Source organism: Arvicola amphibius, chromosome 3, assembly GCF_903992535.2.
Source record: "Arvicola amphibius chromosome 3, mArvAmp1.2, whole genome shotgun sequence".
Taxonomy (NCBI): Eukaryota; Metazoa; Chordata; class Mammalia; order Rodentia; family Cricetidae; genus Arvicola; species Arvicola amphibius.
The window spans coordinates 52,653,895-52,669,602 of NC_052049.1; the positions used below are offsets into that span (position 1 = coordinate 52,653,895).

At 45.9% G+C, this 15,708-nt stretch overlaps 1 protein-coding gene across 2 annotated transcripts in view; it reads left to right on the forward strand.

Annotated features, from left to right (window-relative positions):
• Positions 1–15,708, forward strand: part of Pde8b (phosphodiesterase 8B) — a 216,259-nt gene that overhangs the window by 175,027 nt on the left and 25,524 nt on the right. For both annotated transcript variants that reach the window (XM_038322041.1, XM_038322042.1), the window contains exons 11-13: positions 9,597–9,639; positions 12,318–12,395; positions 14,979–15,055. In XM_038322041.1, the coding sequence (XP_038177969.1) occupies positions 9,597–9,639; positions 12,318–12,395; positions 14,979–15,055 (198 nt within the window). The remainder of the gene's footprint in view (positions 1–9,596; positions 9,640–12,317; positions 12,396–14,978; positions 15,056–15,708) is intronic.

The window sequence follows — 15,708 nt, forward strand, 5'->3', positions numbered from 1 at the left end:
CTTCACCTTGGGAAGTTTCAGCCCCACTATTGGGTCAAAAACTCTAGGGTAGGACCTCACTGTCTGGGCACACCTTCCGGGCATTTCACAATCCTGTCTTATCCTACCCTCAAAAGAAGGTGATTGTTAATTTTAGATGTCAGTTTGTCTACTTTAAAGAATTCCTGGATGGCTCTCTCTGGGTACATCTGGTAGGGAGGTAGTCAGAGATGGGATCTGAGTCAGTGAACTGAGAGCAAAGGGTTAACCCACACTGAGGGGGTGAAAACCATCCAAGCCGCTGAGGCTCCATAGAATTGAAAGGCAAAGGAGGTGCTTTCCTGGGCTGGAGATCTGTCTTCACCTCCTGCACGATGGTGCGGAGGGTTCTTAGTGATTCAGACCCCAGTACCAATACGTTCAGACCCCCTTGCCCTCTTGCTTGAGACTGCCTCCTCCAGCATTTCCTCCAACAATTTGCATAACAAATCCCTGTATCTGTCAATGTCCCCGATGGACTGGGTACCATTGCTTACACCGCAAGGAAGCAGAGGCCTGGTGAAACTCCTAAGTGCTCGTGTTTACAGCTACAAAGGGAGGGATCAAAGCACCTGTTGTCACAAGTTAGGCTCTGACAGAGGGGACCGTTTGGTGGAAGAGCTCTTGACTAGCATATTTAAGTCCCTGCGCTTTGTCCCCCATACTGCAAAATGAAAAACACCCCAAACCTATCACTTTTCTACTTTACCAGTGTGGTCTCAAACTCGGATGTGGAATGAACCACCCGGAGATGGTTATTAATGCATAGAATCCCATTCTGTAAGTCTAGAGAGAGATTATTGGTAGATCTAATGAGCTCCCCGGGATTGGCAATGCTGCTGATGCTCTGGCCACACCCCAAGCATGACGTGCCCCGTGTTACCTCATGCTCCCCAGGTCTGCAGACCAGCCTCAGATGAGGCTCATGGAGTCCTGACTACTCTGGGCCCACTAAATCAGTAGGCCTGACTTAAGGACTCTTGGGTAAGGACAGTGCATTACATATTTTGATTGAGCAAAATATACAAAAATAATTAGTGGGACTAGAGAAATGGCTCAGTGCCTAAGACTGCTTACTGTTCTTCCAGAAGACTGAGTTCAGTTCCTAGCATCCACAGCAGGTGGCCGACTCTACACCCTCCTTAGGACGCCAAGTGCACCTGCACTCACACACGCAAGCCATCCCATACGTTAAAAAAATATATCTTTAAAAAGTATTTTACTGAGAGAAAAACATGAAAGCATATCTCTGTAAAGGTTCCAGATGTGTGCAGAATGTGGAGCCAGTGGCCACCAGCCTGGCAGGTCAGGGACATTTGACAGAGGGACACCTATAGTATCTGAACGTGTAACTGTGGCATTGCAAAGGAAGCGATGCTTCCTCAACTTTCCCGAAAAAACGATGGACAGCAGAGGAGCGTGAACGTATACGGGGCTGACATTTGTAACTATCCGGAAGACAGCTTGGGACTTGTCTTTTGAATCTTGTGTCAACTTAAACATTCATGTGCCCTTTCATCCAGATCAGCCCACTGCATGCGGCCTTGACAGGAGTAACATTTTAAATGTTGTCCAGATAAAAAGGAAGAGACGCTGTCACCCTGCCGATTAGGTTCACTGTCGTAACTGTGGGGATAAGTCTCTCCTCTCCACTTCACACACACACACACACACACACACACACACACACACACACACACACACACCGGGATCAGCCTCAGTGCGCCGAAGCCGCTGTCTGTTTTGGTGTTGGGTGTTGTCGGTGGCTGAGAACCAACTCAGAATACATGAAAGCGAATGAGCTGTGCTGTAGGAACTGGGCTCCTAGGTGCTGATGAAGTGTCTTGTTCCGTGGCTGGAGGCTGCTCCGGCAGGGGTTTTGAGACGCGTGAATGTGCAAGTGGATTTTGAAACTACAGCAGACTGAGAAAAGATCTTTGATCTGTGCATCAGAGCCTTTTGTTTTTGGAGAAAATGCTCATCACAGGGTTTTCACTGGAGAGGGATGATCAAAGACGTCTCCACGATGCCATTTACTGTCATTTGATTCGGTGCACATGAAGGAGGGTCTCCAGGGACTCCGCTCCCATCATCAGATCTCTGCACCCAGCCCTTAAGCTTGGTTAATCGGAATCCTGTCACATCCAAGAAAGCCTTGAGTTTGTAGTAAATGAAGAATAGTGCGTGTTTTTAAAATGGTTTAGCAAGCTGACTCTGGAAGCTACCCTGGTTATTTAAACAAATATCTTTGTTCATCCTAATCATCTGTTTGCTGCTTCCCTTCATCAAAGCCAGCATTATTTTAAACGACTATGCTGGTTATTTTTCATCAGTGTGAGACAAGCTGGAGGCACCTGGGGAGAGGGAACCTCAAGTGAAAATTTGCCTCCGTCAGATTGGCCTGGGCTCATGTCTGTGAGGCGTTTTCTTGATTAGCAACTGATGTGGGAGGGCCCAGCCTATTGTGGGTGATGCCATCTCTTGGTGTGCAGTCCTGGGTTGTACAAGAAAGTAGGCTGAGCAAGGCATGGGGAACAGACCAATAAGCAGTGTCCCAATGTGGTCTCTACTTCAGTTCCTGCTTCCAGGCTCCTGCTTGAGTTTCTGCCCTATGGTCCCTCAGTGATGAGGGACTGTGAATCAAATAAGCCCTTTCCTCCCCAGGTCAGTTCTAATCCGTGTCTTCACAACAGCAGAGAAATAAGCTAGGACAATGACCAAGGAGAATTTCCCCACTTCCCATTTTATTATGGATACGTGGATGGATATATAACTCTTTATTTATTAAAAATGCCATTCATTTTACGATGAGAGCTACAGTACAGTGTGCCATAGAGACCCTCTCAGAGGCTCGGGGAGCCAGGGCAGGGCTGACGGTGTGCTCTGATGTTTGTCGGTCTTGCTTGCTCACCTTGATCTGATTGGGCATTATCAGAGTATAAGGATGCATTTTTTTTTCTGTACCATATTTACTTTTCACTTTTTTAAAAAAAGACATTTTACAGAAATTGCTTTATCTGTGTTTTCCTGTGAAACCATTTATGAATTGATATTTTTAGTGAGAGAAGTATTGAGTATAATTAACAAAGACCAACGTGGTGGTCAAATCATTATTAACAATGGCTTCATCACAGGTGTAAGGTAAGGACCCCAGTTAACTCCAATCTCTTATGGATTCATCTCAGATTTAGTAGCCGCAATGCCTCAGATCATGTTAGCACTGAGTACACAATAGTAATCAAGTTAGATATAACCTCTAGCCCAGCTGCAAGGGACCGATTAATCACAGAGATGCAAGGTTACAGACTGTGTTAAATCACTAAGAATCCACTGAAAGTGAGTGCCTGAAGTCCTTGAGCTCATGAGAAGACTGAGGTGAGAAAGGAGTATTTAAAAACCTTCCCGGTAGGAGCCACGTGTGAGAGCAAGACCTGCAGGACAGGGTGGGGAGGAAGAGAGCAGAGACCTGGCCCGTACAAACCAGGGACAGCAAAAGCATCAGAGAATCAGAAGATGGAGAAGCAGCCAGGATAGCCTGCCGCTGGGAGCTCAGGGTAGTGTGCCTGTACTCAGCTGTGCAGCTGGAGAGCCAGCCAGAGCCAGGCCCCATGGCAGAACCTCCCTGCCTGGTTAAATATGCACTGCTGAGGCCAATGGGAAGTGGAGGGTTTTTTTTTTTTATTTTGTTATTTTGTTGTTGTTGTTGTTGTTGTTGTTTTGAGACAGGGTCTCTCTACACAGTCCTGGTTGTTCTGAAATTCATGATGTTGAACGGGCTGGCCTCAAACTCACAGAGATCTACCTGCCTCTGTCTCCCGAGGGCTGGGATTAAAGGCATGTACTAGGCAACACTTTCTTAGGAAAAGTTTATATATAAAAAAAATTGTGGGGGGCTGGAGAGATGGCTCAGTGGTTAAGAGCATTGACTGCTTTTCCAAAGGTCCTGAGTTCAATTCCTAGCAACCACATGGTGGCTTATAGCCATCTGAAATGAGATATGATGCCCTCTTCTGGCCTGCAGGCAGACACACAGACAGAATATCGTAAAATAAATAAATAAGTAAGTAAATAAATAAATAAATAAATATTTTTTTAAAAGATTATGATAAAGTTTAGAAATTTTTAGAGTTTACTTTTTAATAAAACAGTTGGAAGCCATATAAGTGAGTAAGCTATTTACTCACTACCTCAGTCCCACAGTTAGCGTGGGACTCCATGGTGATTCTCATTGTGGTCCTGAAACCGTCCTTCACTGTCCCCCCCCCCTTTTTTTAATTGCTTGACAACTACTAAGTATCGGGCACATACATCAGCATAGCTCACTGCTTGTCCCACCAGCATGCACATTAACTAGAGTTTAGTATTGTTTTGGTTTTAAGGTAGATAATCTACAGATCTTAGAGTTTCTCTTGAGACTGACTACGAACTTAACCTCTAATGCCCACATCTTCAAAAACAAAACAACCAGATTTGACCCTCTCAGAAGTTCTTTGAGACCCTTCATAGCAGCCCCCACCCGCACCCCTCCCTCGCTGCTCCAACAAGAGCTTATTCTACAATATTCTACAACAAGAATGGGTGTTCTCCAGCTTCGTCCAGTGTTTGCTCTGCCGTCTGGCTTCTTTGGCTCACTAGGTTTCTGAGATTCGTCTGGGCTGTGAGCATCAGTATCATCTTCCTGTTTATTTTGTTGTCTTTTTCAGTCTGTTACCCTGTTAATGGATCCCTGGGCTGTTTTCAGCTTTGGGCTTCGTTGAGTAGCCTTGAATGAGTTACTTTTGTGATGAAACAGCTTTGTTTCCCTGGGGTAATATTTTGTCATGGAGATGTTCATCTATATTGGTACAAAAGTGCCAGGCTGGGTCTTCAAGGGGATTGTGTAATTCTATCCTCCTTCCAACATGGGAGTATTCTAAGTTCATATCCTTGATGGTTTCTTCTTAGCCATTCTGGTGGGGAAGGAGGGGATAAGTTCTTTCTTTAGATGTAGAAAATCATTTATTCAAGGACTTGATGAAGATTCATAAAGTCAATGGAAATCCCTGAAAATGTGAAAAAATATTAAATTCAGTATCATTGAAACTTACCCATCTTCATTACATCTGGGATTTTTGTCCCTTGTAGGATAATCTAAGAGTGTCACAAGCCCTTTCCACTCATAACTTCTTTTTATCCAAGATAGACCCAGAAAATAGGTACATAAGTCAAACATTTACCCATAATAAGTCATACAGAGAAGTTAGTATTTGCATACTGTTAATATGTATTAAACAACAGCAATTTTGTGTACTAATTGGATTTACTTTTACATAAATGACTCAATGTTGGCTGAGCATTTGATATGCAGAACACATCACATTCTGTGTTTTCCAGGGCTGATCAATATTTTTATTTTATAATCATCAATGTTGAGAATACCAATTCACAAAAATACATTGTACAAAATGGTAGAAGTAAGCTTGAGACCATTTCAGAAGTTATCGGATATCTTGTCCTAATTCAAACCAGAATTCATGAAGATTTGCTGAGACTTGAGTGTGTTACTCTAATCTCAGGGAGAATTGGCCTGCTATTAAGTGAGAACATCTTGAGCTAGAAAGAGTAAGAAGAGAAAGGCCCATGCCATCTTGATCTAAGCTGACTTTGCTACAAGACAATAAAATCATTGATATTTTACTCACTTCAGAAGTCAAACATCCTGACACAATCCAGGCCAAAGGTAACATGTTGAGGAACAATGGTAGGAAAATAGTAAATCTTTTTTTTTTCTATAATTAATGGTTTCATCAGAGCAGGAAAAAAAAAAAAAACCAATCCATAGCATACACCAGCCTGGAATCTGAACTGAGGTGTGGCATGCGGCTTTGTTGGAACCACATGGATGACAGTATAAGCCACACAAACTGCACAAGTTGGTGTTCTGACCCAAGGTGTCAGTGAAGTCACATGATACAGTATAAGTGAGTACTGCTGGGAACACCTGGAATTATTATGTGCTGGCTTTGAATTAATTTTGTGCATTCAGAAAGCTTTTATTATTATCAAACGTTTAATGTTCCCCACATTCCCATGACCCATATGATCATATGCAATTGTGACCCACAGTTTAAAATGTGTGGGTCTAAGTGAACCTAAATGGCTTTCACACCACGATAAATTGAGAGTATAAATTGTAAAGGAATATTCTTTTAGAAACAAATGACCCTGAAATCACACACAAACACATACACACAAAAACAGAGGCAGAGAGAGACAGAAGAACGGCGGGGGGGGGGAGGAGAGAGAGAGAGAGAGAGAGAGAGAGAGAGAGAGAGAGAATAGTGGTTTTTTTAGAGTTAAGCATAATTAGAGGTGGCGGGGGTGGGGGGAGTGTAGCTCTAGGACAGAGAGCTTGCCCTTCATGCCCAAGAACCTGAAATTATCCCAGGATCATGAAAAATGGAAGAACTAGCCAGAAAGGCAGGGTAGATCAAGTGAAGTTGAGCATAATCAAGCATTAGTAAATAAAGGATTTAAGCACAGGGGAGCAAATTTTGTGGAAACCTATGACATTTTAATTAAAGGTTTAAAATTCTAATTGCACCTTTATAGGTACACACACATGCACATGCACACGTGTGCACACACACACGCACACACGCCTCAAAGACTTGCTGGAAAATCACAGCTCTGAGCTCTGCCGGATTCGCAGACCAAGGACGGCAGACGACACTGTAGAAACCATTGCATTCAAAGCCTGGGGCTGCAGCAGTAGCATCTCCTGTCACCATCCCCAGCCCTCCCTGCACAGGAACACTCTACATTTCAAGCTTTTCAAGATGGAAACCCTGTGTGCCCCAGAGAAAGTGACAACTCTGAGGATGGGGAATCCTGATCTTGCTGAAGTACACACATGGCAAAGTTCATACCTTCCCAGAATTCTGGGGAAAGGCTGTTTGTGCCGTGAGGTAGTTCCAGGCTGTAAGATGACAAGCCAGGCTCAGGACAACACTGTTAAGACCTGTGACTGAAGAGCCATGTAACGAAGGCAATTGGCTATTAAACTAGAGAACCATGATTAACAGTTCTGTGTACTGTGTGTGTGGTGTGACTAAACTTAAACCTCAGTTTCCCTGCCCTGCACATCCAAGGGAACGGTTGCTTCTCCTCCGGTCTGTAATGTTGCAACTGTTAGCAGAAAGCTGCCTGCCCTGGCTACCATGAGAAATGGCCATTGCCATGGGATGGAGTTCATCCCCCTCCCTGCCCTTAGGTCTTCAAGCCCCTGGACCTCTCTCCTGGACCCATCAAAGTCTAAGGCACTACCCTTCCTTGCTTGTATTCTCCCTAAGTTCCACTAAAGACTGTGAAGGAAATCACTTTGGAATAATTCCTGCTGAGTTAGAAACATTGATTCTTGTTCTGCGTGGGGATTTTGTCATCCATGAGAATCCTGTAAAATGAGGGTACTCAAACGAGGCGTGTAGCTAGACCATCAGTCAGAGAACTTACATGAAGAGCCCCAGCTTGCTGGGACGTGACAGGAGGAGAGCCCAGCTGTCCTCTGTGGAAAGGATTGTGAAGTGGGGTCCACACACAGCACCCTGGTGCGGAGGCTCACCCAGCCTGGAAGACTGTGGTTGTGAAGATGGAGGGACCTGCGGCCTCTGCTGCTGACAGTGGGCACAGAACCCCCAGGGACCAGTGTATTAATGTGGAGGCAGCAAGTTCCATCCCGGCCAATGGAATTGTGCCTGTGCTCTCTCCCCTCCCTGGTCCACACCGTCCCACCACTGTCAGTGGCTGCGACACATTTTTAATCCTAAACCAAGACCGAGCTGGCTCCACTCCAGACAGAACACCTGGCCCACAGTGTAGGTCATGGGAGCCATACGGATGGCTTGTGAGCCTATGAGAAATGAGAAAAGGGAGCTTGGGGGCAGGGGTTATTACTCTTTTTGTTTTTCATAATATGGAAAGCCATGGGTTTTGCTCCTAGAGGCATATGTATTTGGTTAAAGAAAAAAAGCTTTTAAGCGAGAGCTGATTAAGGAGAAAGAATGAAGCAAGAATTTTATTCATATGGGACATATGAAAATATGTGTTGAGCTTGGTGGCTTTGTAGAACATGGTCTTTATTTCTGGAGGAAAACATGAAATGATGTCCATTGAAGAAATAATAAAAGGTACCATAATTATGGGGTGAGGGCCAATAGCCGTGACTGAATGACCAAGCTATCACAGGCGGGTCATAGATTCTGTATTGACGTTTTGTGGGGATGTGAAATGAGCCGAGCAGAAGGGTTTTGTAGGAATCCTCATTTTAACACCTGTTTTGCCTGGCTAGTTTCGTGTGTTTGTGTACATGTTCATGTGGGTGTATGTACATGTGCATACAGACTCAAACATGGGTGCCTGTGGAGGCTAGAAGTTGTTTGGGGTGTCTTCCTAGGTCACTCTCTACCTTATTTTTTGCAACAGGGTGTTTTGCTGAGTCTGGAGCACATGGATTCAGCTAGGCTGGCTGGCCGACGGGCTACAGGAGTCTGTCTCTCTCTGCTCCTCAGTACTGGAATTTCAGATTCACATCATCACACCTTGATTTTTACATGGATCCTAGATATCTGAGCTCAGGGCTTATGTGGCAAGCACTTTACCAACTGAACCACCTCCCCAGCCCCTCCCTGGCTTTTCGTCAATGGTTCAATGAAGCCTGGGACATTTTAGCTGTGTCTGACAAAAGGGAGCTTTCCGGCCAGTACAGTGGATGCTAAGTCAAGCTAGGCTTCCTTGGCTGATAGTCCCCCAGATTTGCCTGTCTTGTTAAAACTTAACCTTGCCTCTTCATTGAGTGCTGCACAGGTTGACTGGCCTGAGCCCTGGATGGAAGCAGATGGATTCAGCATAAAAGCTGTGGGACTCTAAGTGCGAATGACAATGTGCCCACCAGCAGTGCCCTAGTCGATTGCAAATGCAAGAGATGCAAAGCCCACAAAAAGCATGCGTAGTCTTTCTAGTGTTGATGACTTCATTGGGTCATTTGAGTGATGTTTATTGAACATTTGCACCAAATCATTAGCATGAGACAAACCCGATAATGAGAAAGAATGAGGTGCAAAATGGCAGCTAAAGTTCAGGCAAAGGTCCATCAATTGATTGTGCCAGCAATTGAGGAACATTTAAGGAAAGGTTCTAAAAACAGAAATTTTAGATTTAACCCCGACTTTGTATTTCAGAAAGCAAATATGACCTGTCTAAAACTAACAGGTTGCATATTGGCCTATAAAAATCTGACTTGAGTCCTGGCCTTTGTCATTCTGTATTTCTGCAGACTGTGTCACAATGAGTTAGCCTAGCAGATTTAGGTTTGCCTGGAGAGTCCCTCTTTGGTCCCTTTCCTGCTCTTAGACTCCTGATGAGTGTCTGAAAGCAATCAAGTATTTGTAGTCTTACACTTGGTGTGTGTCTCTCATCTCTTCATGCAATCTGTGTAACACCTTGCTTTCTGGGCGTGTTCAGAGCCTTGTAACTAAGTTGCGGAGTTCGACAAATGACATAAAACTCTCTCTCTCTTTCACCAAACTTTGGAACTACTCTAGATTCACAGGATTCATCGTGATTCCGGGGATAACTCTCAAACAGGTAAGAGCCCTGACTTCTCAGCTGAGGGATTCCTTGACGACCCAGTTTCTTACTGCTCGGGAGGGGTTCAAGATCACATTTGCCATCCTAGAATGGGGGTTGCTGAAATCTAAGTGCTGGCATTGGAGGGTTGGGAAGCCTGAGGAGCAGCAGAAATCCTTTACAAATCTCAGGTCTCTTAGTCTGAGGCAGCAGTTCCTCCTAGGCTCCTCCCCTTCTTGGTTTTCTTTTATTGGCTAGAGACCCTGTAGAGCAGAAGAACAGAGCCTAGAGTGGTCTAGGGGAAAGGCAGTAGTAGTTAATGCCTGCTTTTACAAATGGAAATGTGTCTGGGCGCTGGCCCAGGAGACTAAGCACTGGGCTCCCATTTCAGCTCCCTACTCATACCTTAGACCTGAAACAGCACTCAGATCTTTGGCTTCTGCATCTGCAACGTGAAGAGAGACTTGGTAGACATCGACTTGGTGGAAGGCTTAGAATTACTTGCCGCTGGAGAAGGGAAAAGTTAATTAGCAAAGCTTTGTGACTCTTCTCGTATAAGGATGGCTGCCAACCATTCTCTTCTGCATGGGCGCCTGATTAGGCCCCGGATTGGCTGTGCAGTCCTTCTCCTTGATTCCAGAATGATTACAGTTAGCCTGCACGGAAAGAGTTCATTCGCTCTTTCTGGCCTTCAGAATTTCATTTGCAAAGTGAATTAACACCTTTCTCATTGATGACTGAAGAGGATGCACTTAGCTGTCAGCCATCATTCTTCTCCTTTGGAATGTTTTCTAGGCTGGGACAGCCTTGAATGGCACAGTGGGGGTTCATGTATGGGCACCCTTTCTCAAATATTTCACTTAATTTGTATCACATTTGAAAGGTACTACAAAAAAAAAAAAAAACTTGCAGCAAGCATCCCCCTGTCCCTTACAGTGCCCAGCATGGCCCTTCACATAACAGACGCTCAGCCAATGGTCGCAGTTCCTCCACCAGTTATATGTCTCCCGCCTGGAAAGCCTAGGGAAAGCACTGCTTCTCGGTCCTTTGTCCCTGGACTTCCTTCCTGGTCTTTCCAGCTTCAGTTCTTCACTGGTATAATGGGGATAGGACTCTGCAGCTTTCAAGAGGGATGCAATTGTCAATTGGCATCATTGTTAGATCTAAAGTACAGAGCCCAATGTCTGATGCACAGTGGGTTCTCAGTAAGTCACTATTTTTATGGGAGGCAGAGTCCCTTTGTCACCGAGTTCTTTTCTATGATTGAAAATTTTAATTCATCCTACGGACATCTGTTAGGAATGAATAATGACCTGGGCAGTGGTGGTGCACACCTTTAATCCCAGCACTTAGGAGACAGAAGCAGGTGGATTCTGTGTGTTCGAGGCCAGCCCAGTTTACTGAGCAAGTACCAGGATAGCCAGGGCTATGCAGAGGAAAAAAAGAATGACCAGTTAATTCTCTAATTTAAATGACCCTCACTGAAGAATAACTTCTTCAGACATATAACCAGTTCTATTGCTATAGAGTCTTACAATTCTAAGAGACAAGGTCAGTAAGAATAATATCCAGTTTGAATCATTTTTGTGTGTTGTACAAATGAACCAGTGTAATTGAGAGCAGGTACACACTGTAGGCTTACTGTGTGGCAGGCTCCGTTCTAAGGGCCACTCAAGGATTATTCCAGGTACTGACCACAATGAGGAGCTGAATGAGTCTCTGAATGAGGAACTGTAATTATCCCCTTTGCAGACACTGAGAGACAGAAAAATTAAGTAACGTCTCCAAGGCTACATAGTTACTCTTTGGCAAATTAAGCCAGAACCTGGACAATTTGGCTCTAGAGTTGCTTTCTTCAGTGTTAGACTGTCTCATCTTTTTTAGCGCCCCTGACAATTCTTATGGAAGCAAGCTTTCTTGTATCATGGTTCTCCTGCTTAAATCTGCTTGTTTAATGACTACTCCCGCTAGCACTTGAGTTGCCTACGCTTCAGAGTGGTTCTGGCTTACGATTACATTTCTCTTCTCACTTGGGAGTTACTCGCAGGAAGCAAATGTGCCCACAGCACTGAGGCCAACGCTGTCACCGAGGCATTTTAACAGCCTGGTACTCATTGATCATGTCATTTTGACATCAGCATCCCAGAACATTTCAGTGTTGAGTTTCCCTTCCTATGGTCGGCAGGACACGGTCACTTGATAAAGTCCACCCTTAGAGAAGCTAGACGAACACTTAGATGTTTGATGTTTCAGAAGCGTCCCGAACTTGTCCAAACTAGCTTCTCAATTCAAATATCTGCGGATGTCACTAGGATTTTATTTCTCCAGATATTCCACTAAGAACTTCCCTATGCAGGTGAGTGTATAGCCCTTTAGTCAAGATGAACCCCCAAAACATTTCCTTTAAGTCTTATTTTCAGGATGACATTTTGGTTATGGAACTAAGTAAGTCTTAGTAAGCACGGCTTCCCCCAATGTAATGGAGTCCCAGAAGAAAAAGACATTTTGTTTTTTACTAGAATGACAGATCCTTTTGTGTTGATTTGAAGAGAAAATAGTTTCTTGATTCTTGACTTTACTTTTTAGAGCTTAAAACGTATGTACACTCATTTTCTTTGGCGAATGGGGAAAGGTGTAAGTTCACACTCTAATGCACTGAAAGCTAACCTCCCCTGTCTCTCACCTGAACTCCCCAGAGCCTCATTCATTCAGACACAAGAGCAGGAGGAAAGAGTCCATTGATGTGAAATCAATATCTTCCCGAGGCAGTGATGGTAAGAAGTTTCTCAGATTTCCTTGACCTTTTGATTGTGTGGAAAATGACAGAGGGGATGTGCAAACATTTCAACGGTGAAGAAACTCCAAGGAGACAAGATTTCGACTGGAGTAGACTTTTCTTCCGATAAACTGAGAACATTTTAGGGTTTAAGTAAATAAATTCCCTTGGCCTTCTATAGTCTTTTTCTTCTCCCTGAAGGGACCATGGGCTGCTTCTTTCACGGCCCAAAGTATGTCAAACCACATAACTACACAGCAATGCAGTTGCAGTTGCTAGGTAAGGTAATTCTTGGGTGCTGCTGGCAAGAGCTAGGCAGTGTCCTGGTTTTCTAGTCTCAACACACACCCATTAACTAAAGGCCAGAAACTTAATTAATTAATTAATGAAAGTCAGGATTTCATGAAACACTTTGTGAGTTTAACAAATCAAACCCAAATAACCGACTGGATTTGTGGGGGTGGAAAGGTCAGAATCAACGTGTAAAGCCATTCCCGGAAGTCTGGAGACTAGGAGACACAGAGGTACCAGGGTCTGCAGGGTCTCATGTGGACCTGAGGGGAAGAGGATGACTGGGAAGCTGCAAAGGAGGTCAAGGCCAGGCCAGGAGCAGGGGCTGGGGTAGGGGCTGAGGTTGGGACAGGAGCAGGAGCTGGAACTGGGGCAGAGGCAAGGGCTGAGGCAGGGACTGAGGCAGGGACTGGGGCAGGGGCTGAGGCAGGAACTGGGGCAGGGGCAGGGCCTGGGGCAGGAGTTGGAACAGGAATTGGGGCTGGGGCAGGAGCTGGGGCTGGGGCAGGGACTAGGGCAGAAGCTGGGGTTGGGGCAGGGACTAGGGTTGGGACAGGAGCTATTACTGGGGTTGGGCCAGGATCTGGGGCAGGGGCAGGAGCAGGGACAGGAGGGGGTGCACAGCAGTTGGGGAAAGGGCTGGAGCTAGGGTTGGGGCAGGGGCTGGAGCAGTAGCTGGAGCAGGGGCTGGAGCTGGGGCCGAGGCAGGGGCAGGAGCTAGGGCAGGAGCTGGGGCAGGAGCTGAGGCAGGAGCTGAGGCAGGAGCTGAGGCAGAGGCAGGAGCAGGAGCTGGGAGACTAGGGCTAACGCTGGGTCTGGGGCAAGGATGGTGATTATGGTAGTAGCAGGGACTTCTTGGGCTTCAGTTTCTGTGTTGAAGAGAAGTGTTGCCAAGGACAATGCACATGTGAGTGCTTGTGCCAGGATAAAGACCAGAGAGCCTGAGTGCACATCTGCAGGGGCGCCCTGTGAGAAACAAGGATGCAGAAGGACAGAAAACGTGGGAGTGCCATCCTAGGAGCCGAGAAGGAAAGAGAATGGAGTAGAAGGGAGCTGCAGGATTTGAGCTGGGGAGTAGGGAACAGACGTGTGTGTGTGTGTGTGTGTGTGTGTGTGTGTGTGTGTGTGTGCGCGTGTAACCACACACATTAGGCAAGCTCTGCGCCACTGAACCACATTAGGTTGTTTTTTGTTGTTTGTTTTTGTTTTTTGTTGTTGTTGTTGTTTTCAAGGTTGTGCTGTTGGCCACTGTAAAAGCAGTTCTAAGGGCCTGAGAAAAAATAGTTAGCGCCTGTGATGGAGGTGGGGGAGTATGGTTTAAAAGATACATGGAAAGATCAAGGGAAGGAAGGGAAGACGTCCCAGTCCTTTGGGTCACAATGGAAGGACTGAGGCCAGAGAAGTGACTGAACTAGAAAAGATGAAGACCCTAGGGACAAGATAGAGAATCTGCAGAGCAGGACAGAATCATGAGATAGGCTGAGAGCTTATTGGAGGGGACAAGGGCTGAGGGCATCTGAACCAGGCTGGATCCTAGAGCAGCTATGTGGTCCCACACAGGCAAGGTGGGAATTGGGAAATACAGCAGAGGCTGGCAACGGCTGAATCCTGGGTTCTAGAACCCTACTGAGGGTAACTCTATCAGGTTCTAGCATATCTGGAAGAGGTCTGACCTCTAGGGCACCCTGCAGGGAAGGTTAAAGGAGTTGATGAAGACAGGCCTTTAAAGGAAGGCTTCTCCCAGTTGAATCTTAAAGCACACATAAGAACCACCTACTCGAAAAAAGAAGTCATTTTAAAATGAGTTTATCCCAGTTAGCGTCAGAACCATTAGGCTCTGAGCATCATGAACCTAATGGCTGAGGAAGAAACACGACTGGCCAGGTCATACTGAGTTTCCTGGCATGGGGCAGGTACACACTCAGGTGTCCATGGCTTTGGAAGGAAAGGACCAGACTTTCTGAAAGAGGCCTTAATGACTCATGGGAAAGGGAGTCCTGTGATATCATTGGGTTATGGAGATGGGGCATCTGTGTATAGCAGCCTTCTCAGTATTCCCCTGGGGAGTGTGACATGCCAAGCCCTCTGCCGCCAGCCTTTCAGCAGAACACCTTCTGCACTTGTGGGGCTGAGTGGTCAGCCCTGTAGGGACAAGGGATAGTCAAACTCACTGAATCACGGGGGAGGAAGTCCTAGAAGAACAAGACTTCATCCAGAGGTGACCTCTCGGCTGCATTTAGCCTAAACTAAACCACTAACTCCATATAAAACTGCCCTGCCTTCTCTCCAGCTCCAAGCCTACAGAATCGCCGCTACCCCTCCATGGCGAGGATTCACTCCATGACCATAGAGGCCCCCATCACAAAGGTAGGTGACAGCTGCCACCTCCAATGTTCAGTCAGTGCTCAGACCTGGGCTGTGCTCTAGAGCTATAGTCTCCTGATAGCAGAGCTGATGATCTAGTGGGAAAGCCAGGTATTAACCAAACACACAGTAAGCGTGGTTACACAATGTAATCCGTGCTGTAAGGGCTCTGTGGGAGACGTCAGAGTCGGTCCAGGCAGAGGGAAGTCATGTGTGAAGCAAAACTTAGGCCTGCGAATCACATTGGTCAGAGGGAGACTCTTGGGGCAGGAACAGAAAGGACCGGCATGGAGATAGTCCATCACTGCAGGTACACAGAGAAGGTCCCCCAGAACTGAGCAGAAGCCAGGGAGGCTAGGGTGTGTCCAGCAGAGGTGAGACAATTATGGCAGGGCTATGGTGGCTCTGTTCGTTCTGGTAACTTGGCCCAAAAATAGATGGTTTGTCTTTTATGTGTAGTAAAAGCCTTAGAAGGGGTTTCAATGGACATAGCATGGTCAGGTCCACATGTCCCTGTGAAGAGTTCAGCCACCACACTAAGAATGGGTAAGGTATAGCAAGAGTACAAGAGAAGAAGCCATGTGGGCCTTCTCTGGGATTCCAGGAAGGAGATGGTAGTGGCAATTTAGCTAGCATTGAGCGAGTAGAGTTGGGGA